The sequence below is a fragment of the Fonsecaea multimorphosa genome (assembly GCF_000836435.1).
Source record: "Fonsecaea multimorphosa CBS 102226 unplaced genomic scaffold supercont1.12, whole genome shotgun sequence".
NCBI classification, from domain to species: Eukaryota; Fungi; Ascomycota; class Eurotiomycetes; order Chaetothyriales; family Herpotrichiellaceae; genus Fonsecaea; species Fonsecaea multimorphosa.
The window spans coordinates 403598-412382 of NW_015971646.1; the positions used below are offsets into that span (position 1 = coordinate 403598).

At 53.2% G+C, this 8785-nt stretch overlaps 1 protein-coding gene across 1 annotated transcript; it reads left to right on the forward strand.

Annotated features, from left to right (window-relative positions):
- Window positions 1-5203: 5203 nt before the first annotated feature.
- On the forward strand, window positions 5204-7297 carry Z520_06511 (uncharacterized protein; the record flags this gene model as incomplete). The annotated part of the gene is made up of 1 exon (XM_016777011.1): window positions 5204-7297. One exon carries the CDS (start codon window positions 5204-5206, stop codon window positions 7295-7297), a length of 2094 nt encoding a protein of 697 aa, XP_016631856.1.
- Between the last annotated feature and the right edge of the window lie 1488 nt (window positions 7298-8785).

Genomic DNA, 8785 nt, shown 5'->3' on the forward strand with positions numbered 1-8785 from the left:
TGCTGATGGTGCCAGGGATGGGTGTTTCGGTGTATATTTTTCGTTTGGCGCACACAAAAACAACGATAAGATGCAGATATCAAGGACGACAATGACAGGATAGGACCCGGTGAACCGCGCTGCTGTTAATTATTACGAGGGAATGGTCGCGAACACTGTCCAGCAGTATCCGCACGGTCTAACAGGAGGTTGTCGACGAGGTGAAGGGACAACAGCGAGGGCAACGGTCTGCCTTGAAGGAAGTCACGGCGACATTGGCCGAGGATGATGTATATGAGAGACTTGGAAGAGCTCGCAAAAGGTGGAGAGAGCTATATTTGGATCCAAGAGGGGAGGGCTCCTGCAAGGACGATGAGGCCCCAAGCAGGTCGAGGAAAGGAGCCGGTTGTAAGAAACAACTTGTCTGCATGGAGGACGAATGAGAGACGGGCGGCACATGTTGGAGGTGGTGTGTCTATGAATATCGCGTCTGCGCCTGGGAGACGCCCATTCAGTATTGGTGGTTGGGATGGCGGAGGAGGGGAACGTCAATTGATTGTGCAATGAAAGAGCTGGTCGAATGGGTCAATTGTCGAGGTAGGTCAACAATACTCGGTTGATTCGGTCGCTCGATAGTCTGCCGCAAGCATGAGGAATCAGCATGAAGTGTGGGAGGTATCTGCAGTGATTGGCTGACGGAGGGTGGAGGGCGCTTCGAAGCTAAGATTAGACCATGAGAGCTTCGACGAGTCTCCATGAACATGCTGTTAGCGCCTCTGGGTCCAGGCCTGCATCAGGACCCTCCACACCTCCCTGGTCAGGGCCCCAATTTTTTGGATGTCCAAATCTGTCCGAGTAGAGACCAGCTGGCTCACGACAAGCCCTTTGCCGGTCAAATGAACCTCCGAAGGACCATCTGGCCAGTGGCCACTGACAGTACAGTCTGGCTTTGTGGCATTCAAGGAAGTAGCGGACTAAGCTGGAAAAGAAGGCAACAACCAGCAAGTGGTTGATGCGTGCCATGACCCAGCCCGGCCCACAACCGGGTTATGCGGAACTGCACAGGCGAGGTACATGGATTTCGCTGGGACAAGGTGCAAAATGCTGGTACGCTGAAGGTACCAATCCCTAGGGTGAACCACGAGAAGCTGTTCTCAAAACCATGGACATGGCCACCGCAACGACGCTGCCATGCGGCTGGCCATTCAATGGCACGCTGGGCTTCTTGGGACAGCAGCCATGCTGGTATCCTGCATCACAGAAGATGGGGAGAATTTACCCCAAGCGAGTAGTTGCACACATCATATCGGTTGAGGACCACACGGATAGATGCAGTGCTAACGCCTCCTTTGCAGTGCCAGTAGTAGGTATCTCCAAGGTGCCCCTCCGATACGGCAACATTTGCCCATGGCTGGAGGGACGTTGGGCCGGGGAAAACCCTTCTTCTTTCACGTGCCCTGCCTGTTATTTCTCCGCGACGTTGACCATGTACCACGCTCTGGAAAACTTTTGAACTCTCTTTCCGTACGCCGTTTCACCATGCAAAGGTGTGCCCGCAGAGTTTCGGGTAGTACGTTGATCGGCTCTGATCGGCTTGATCTTCAGGGCAACCAAGCGCAGTCTGAGGGCTCGAGAGGGGGTCAGCGGATTAAACAGAGGGCAGTCTGGACTGGTCAGGTGAGGGAAAAGCATGAGAAAAAGAGCCGATGGTGTGCTCGAAGCAGGGAATTGGAGCAGTGATTGGATGTGAGAAGCCGAATCAAGGTCGAAGGCTGGGGGCTAGTACTGGAGCTATGCAGCCTGTGCTGGGTGAAGGATGGGAATCTTCCCTGCCTGGGTGAAGTTCAATCTGGGTGTTGAAGGTCGCGGGAACGACGGGAGCCAACCGTGATGCCAAGACAACTCTCGTGCATTAGGCTTGCATTAGGCTCGTCACTTAGCGTGATGGGGCCCGTAGCGGGCCTATGGTGCCTATGGTGCCTACCGTATGGAGCCCTTAGTGGGGTCTCTTATGCCAGGAACTGCAGGTGGTCAATGGTATTACTGGGCAAGAAAGAGGTCTGTAGGTTGGTGGTGACACTAGCAACTGCATCCTGCAAGCTCTTGCGACTGTCCTCGAGAGCTTGGACCAGCTTACCGAGTGGGTGCCGAGGGCTCTGCTCCATGACTCGACTCGCTTCTAAGTTCTGGCAGTCTGGTTAGGCATGCGTTCGAGCTTGACTTCGTTTATGCTCTTCTTCCCCTCAAATCTGCCCCTCGCTTCTTTCGCTTTGCATGCCAGTACAAGGTACCTAGGTACATACGTCCTTCGTCATGGTGCCCTTATTTTTAGAACTTCCATGCATCACATTCGTTCCGTGAGCTTGCTCGAAGCGAACGTGATTGTTTGCATTCGAAAAAGAGCACATAAGGGATTTGGAACTGGGTAGGGCTGAAAATATCGTGCTCGTGCCCATTTTCCACTGCTAAGTTGCTGCTTCTATTCTGAGGACGGCGGGTGACGTTTGAGTTCAGACGATACTGTGGTTAATAATGTCAATGCTTTTTGCGTTGTACGAGGCTCGTCGTACTCCTTCAGACAGATACTAGGTAGAGAGATTTAGCAAAGCCACCCCGGCTTCGCATTTTGCATGTGCCTGCCGTTCTCTCACACTTTTCTATGCATATATGCAATGATGCCGCTTCGTCGTTGACGCAGAACTGCTCCCTGCGTGATCGTACACAAAGATGGCGACGCTGAGCTCTTGTGTTACCTCAGTACCACACCGAGCCCGTACCCCTCCATTCACGTGGAGGGTCTGAAGAAGCTGGCTTCCATGCACAACATTCAGTCCTCATCAACATCTTTACCCGAAACCTTCCAAACCCTTCCGCGAACCTATCTGCGTGGCCGGAAATCTCACGTTGACTTATCAAGAACACAAACGTGGGAGGTCGTTGTCGGTCTAGAGTGGTCCAAATCCATCACCCGGCCCTCGAAATCTAGGCCCACTATCACACCTCGGTAGCTTGATTCAGAGAAAGAGAGTGCGACAGTCTACGAGGTACTCGCACGACTATGCAGGCAAAGCTGCAAGTCGCCGAGGGGGATAGCCCGGCTCCACGCCCTCCACCACCTCCAAAGGTTCTTTTTGCCCTCGTTGGAGCCCAACTTGCGGATCTGGCTAAGCTTTTTACAGAAAATCTGTCGCAGAAAGCGTTGATTCTCTTGTCCCGGGGCCACTGTGCAAGCTTGTTCATGCCGGGTGCCGAGTGACCAAGTGACCACTTTCATGGAAGTCTTCCGGCCTGAAGCTCCCAGACGCGTCTCAGGTACCATGTAATGTCGTCCTACGGAAAATGTACCACGGCAACGTCACCTGTGTCCTCGTGCCAGACTGTTGGCAAGTAGCGGTGGGCTCACCGCTGCCGAGTTGTGGCTGCCATGTGCAGTACGGCACATCGCCATGAGGACAGGGATGGTTCACATTCCCGGTGCGCGAGGGAATCTTTGGAGATTTTCGTCAACACATGCGCAACGTGCTATCACCCACGCCCTCGTGGAGGTAGGCGAACCCTCTCCCAGGGATGGTGGGCGCTCAAGTAAGTACAGTTCTAAATATTGTCTTTAAAGAACATTGCTTGCAGTGGCGCTAAGAGATGAATATCACACTCGAGCTATTGAGGTCAATAATAACTGACCCTTTTAGCGAGACCGCGTCCTGCTCGCGAGGTGCGAATGAGGTGCAGAAGTGGCGGGAGAAGTTCCCTAAAGTGTCATCTGGTGGGAGACACTCCCCACGCCAACCTCGGTTTGACTTTCGCAATTCAGCCAATCTGCCCACGAGTTGATGGGAAGACCTCTTATCGCGGAAAGGGCCGCTTTGGCCGTGCAGTGTTCTATCCCTTCTGCGGAAAGCCCGGCCTTCTATCGGACCCCTCTCTGTCCAACCCAGAATCTAAGAGGGCAGGAGGGGTAGGAACACAAAGTCAACTGGGCAGTCCAGATGTCAAGGGTCCAGTGCCTAGATCCAAGACGTCCCAGGGTCTCATCATGAAGCTTCCCCAAAGACCCTGAATCGACTGAGACGGACACAACTCCCACTGCGAATGTCGTGCCCGAAGAAGGTAATGCATCTACTTCAGAACTCCTCACCTTGAGACTGGCGAGGAGGAAAATCGTGCAACATGCCGGGCATACTGCGTAAATCCTTGACCTGCTGCTGCGAGTATCTTGTGACTTGCGATGAGAAGACGAGGATGCTTGGTCACCTCTAGCTACAACCGTTTGCCGAGAGATCAGCAGGGCAAACTCTCGCAAGTTTGAGAGAGTTTATTGAGGTGCATGTGGGGGTTCAAGTTGTATTTTCTGGAACGAGTGACCAATCACAAAATTCGCATCCAGGAAAGGAGGGAGTGAAATGGTGAGGAGGTTGGGAAACTGCAGGGCGTTGAGGGGGAAATCTGATAAAGGGGAATTTAGCGGTACGGCACGCAGAGAAAAAGGCACGAAAAGGGAAGAGCCTAGGGGATCTTCGGTCGGAAAACGGCTTGGGCCAGGGGAGATGCTCTGGCTACAGCGAGTGAGAAGCGCCAGGTGCTATTCCAGGGAACAGACTATGCGGAGGCTATACCAAGGGAGGGAAGGCGGAAGATGGGCAAGTGGAAGGGTATTTTTGGAAGATATTCAGTGGAGCCGGTGATTGGTTCGAGGGGCGGGGGATAATCAAGCAGCAGGATGTGCTTGGCCCCCGCCAACTCCTCTCCATCACCCTCTTCTGCCCTCCCATTGGCCGGAGCGGACTGCGGGATAGTGGGGGCGGCCAGACCCTGACCGGAACGGCTCCAGCGCGTACTTTTCATAGATGCCCCTCCATTGGTGTTGAGCCTTGTTCCCCATCTCCATCTCTCTCTTACCGCCAGCCTATGCCAGTCTATGCCAGCCTATGCCAGCCCATCGCCGTTTGCCTTTCCCTGAGTGGCTGCTTCCGCGTCGTTTCACATCTATCGCACGCATAACCACTGCAGTAGCGATTCAATATCCTGCATCCTTCTCTGCAAGTTACCCTGGCCTTGCATCTCCACTCGTCACATTGCTCAAGACCTCTAACCGCCCACACCCACCGCAATGATCGTGTATACATACATACCTGAACCCCTTCTTGAGCTTCCTTCTCCACCATGATTCAATCTTCCAAGATTGACCTTCAATTGTAAACAACACCCTTCATCATAGAGTAGATCCATGGAGTGGTCAACACCATACTCGCCGCTGCAGCTGCAGCCAGTTGAGATGTTGCAGAAGACACACGACCTCTCCTTCCTCGGGCGACGGACCACCGCGCCCAGGCCTCTGTCAGAAGCCACCGAGATCTTTGACACTGACAACGAGGACAACGACTCCGATTCACTTCCCCGTCCCTGGGACTCACAAGATGACGACAGTGAATCGACTCTGTCATCCAGCCGCGATGACCTCCCAACACCGCCTCACAGTGGTGGCCTTGGCGGCTTCGAGTTCCATTTCGATGATCGAGCAGTTTTGGGCCCCCAAGGGCCTCACTTGTTCAGAGGCACGCCCGAGATTCTGACGAATCCCGACGACGATATCTTCCTCAACTTGTCCCCAGTGGCCGAGCCAAAGACCCCAGCCAGACCCATCAACGCCCTCAACACCGCTGTCGCAGAACTCGACGAGTCCCAGGTACGACATTGGACTCCTCAACAAGTTGCCGACTGGATGGCTGAGGCAGGCTTCGAGCAGGCTGTCGTGGAAAAGTTTGTCAATCACGACATCTCCGGCAGTGTCTTGATTGACCTTCAATTCGAGGATCTCAAGGAACTCGACATCAGCTCCTTTGGAAAGCGCCACAGAGTCATGAGCTCCATCCACCAACTACGAAACAGCAGCATGATCTCCCTGGAGACCCCTCTCTCAAGGACTCCTTCGAGAAACACCAGAAGTCCCAGAGCCGTGCAACGAGCTGCTCGCCCGGAAGAATGCCAAGTCGTTGTCGACCGATCTCGCTCGCGAAGACGAGCTCGCCAGCCTGACGTCGTCACCCCTGCAGAGTCCGTCTCCATTGTTGGGATCGAGCAGGTACTCCCCAAAGAGCACAAGTGCTCCAAGGGCGAAGACTGCCCCAAGTGGCAGAAGCAACAACGGAGGATCCTTCGCATGCAGCGCGCGTGGGAGGCTGACGCCCGCCGGCCTGTGTCTGAGGCCCGATCCGAAGCCTTGCCGTCGGTCGTTGGATCATCAGACGTCCTTGGACCCTCTTCTGTGAAGATCACCGCCGAGACCCTGAGCGGCGTCCAACCCCGCGACCCCCAGGAGAGCGTCCGACAGTTCCTTAACTTCCAACATCTCCACGGCCCATCGCACTCGAGTAACCCTTCGCCCCCTCCTGCCTCTTCCGCATCATTTGCCGTCAAGTCCGCTCACCTGGCCGAGCACCTTCGTGGGCTCCCTAAGCTCACGATCCCGGTGGGACAAACTCAGGACGAAATCCCCTCGAGGACTCCCATCTCCGCCCTCCAACAACCCACCCAGATCCAGGCTCAACTCAAGGCTCAGCTTTACCGCGATCCATATCACTATGGCGGCGTTGCATCTCCAGCTGACATCTACCGCATCGACACTCCCATGTCGGCCACTGATATTCCTGTCACCGCCATGGCTGCAGATCCTTGCCAACGTGATGTCTCTCAATCTGTCCCTCCTGAGATGCGATACGGCGCCGCTGCAGTGACAATCAGCCCACCAGAGCCTATCGAGCGCTGCGTATCGACCCAGCCTACCCCTCCTCGGCGCCACATCCGTCAGCAGTCTTTCACACCCTCTGTGGCTCCCGTCAAGGAGAACGAGACACACGTCCCTCGTCCTGCCGCCCGAAGGACTGAAATTGAACTTGCCAACCACCAAGGCTGGATGCGGAAGCGCAAGACCACCCGCATGCTCCGACACGAGTGGCAGGACAACTACTGCACACTGGTTGGCAACAAGCTTACGATGCACGACACTCACTACGCCAATGCCAATGCTCTAGAGGACATTGACGTGGATGAGTACACACTGCACGCCTACGCACAGGCCTCGAGTTCGAAGCTCAGCGCTGCCTTCAAGAAGAGTCTCCTTGGTCAAGGCAAGACTCCGGCCGGCGACCAAACATTCGCCTTCTCCTTGATCCCTGACAACGAAAAGGCAACCAAGTCGATCTTCGACAAAGCTGGCAAGTCTCACCACTTTGCTGTCGACAGTTCCAAAGAACGCATCGAGTGGATGAGAAAGCTGATGCTGGCCAAGGCTATGAAGAGGAACGACACCTGCCGGATCTGAAATTGGTCCATACTACCATTTATTACTACCTCTGTCTTTGGAAATACCCACCTCATGATTGAACGACTCTCCTACGAAGATGTTGCCTCACGGCAATTCTCCTTATTCTCACAGCATCCATCATCCAAAACTTATTACTACTGCTACACCATGCATCAGCCTCGGGAGAAACAGCAACGGAATCAATCATCATCAGCCTTGTTCTGCATTTAGCGACCGGAGCATTTGACCATACTGAATGTCGGCGACATGACCGATCAGTTGAGGGGTCTTTTCGGAGTTTGTCTGCTATTTTGTCTGATCTACCTTTTACACTATTGTTGACCGAGATACCCCCAACATCTACTACTACATATCTACTACGACTTGTCTCTCCCCAGGGGAGAAAGTTCAATCTCCTTTGTTGCGACACCGCATCCTCGCTGTCATTGAGCAGTTGTCCCAGACCTTCTGAAGAAGGATGGGCTCTTTGAGCCGTGGACAAGAGTCCTCGTGCATACCTCTCTATATAGCTATTAGCCTAGTCAAACAACTTATGGGACGTAATGGGCCTGTCTCATTACCTCCTCAAATGAATGATAAGTTCAAAAATGTGTATGGCCAGTGTCAATATTTCCGCATATTAATCTAGCGGAGCGTTAGCAGGACACAACGCTTATTGTCTGGGTCTTATCGCGCCTATCGATTGGCCAGCTGAGACGCACGTAACGTGACCTGCTCCGGATCTTAGTTGTTCCGTTCTCAATTTCACACTGTCACATTTGCACTTTCCCTCCATGATTTCCACCTCATCGCAGCCACAAAGATCAACTCAATTTTCCATCATCAACAACCTCATCAACACCGTGAAAAAGACTCTCGACCCTAGCGCCGGCAGCGTTAGATTCGTCTGCAATGGTCTCTCTCAATTCTACCCAAGAAACCTTATGCACAGTGTTTGCAGTTGCTGATTTACTGTGGATGGATCAAATGTCTGATTGGTCAAAAACCTTCCTAATCCTGCGAGTCTTCCTCCAATCAGTCTTCCTCTCTTCCTTCACTAGGCCTTTGGGGGCTTGCTGGCGTTGGATAGAAAAGGTGGAACAATCGAAAAAACATTAAGCATCATGAAGATCAATCGCTTCGCTGGCGCTTTGAGGACGTCCCAACGGATTCACGGCTCACAGTCTGTGTCAATCCATTGACCCTATATGTAGGGGCCCCGGGGTTTATCGAAGTGCGTTCAGCTCGACTCAGAGAGCTGATCTCAATTCAAAGCGGTTTCCGACGCGATTCGGAATCAGGTCGAAATCGGCTCAAATCTAAAAATCGATTCAGAATATTATACATACTATATATGCAAATCGGTTCAAAATTCACGATTCAAACCTCACATTTCAAACCTCACATTTCAAACCTCACATTTCAAACCTGGCGAGTCACACCTCACATTTCAAACCTGGCAAGTCAAACCTGGCAAGTCAAACCTGGCAAGTCAAACCTGGCAAG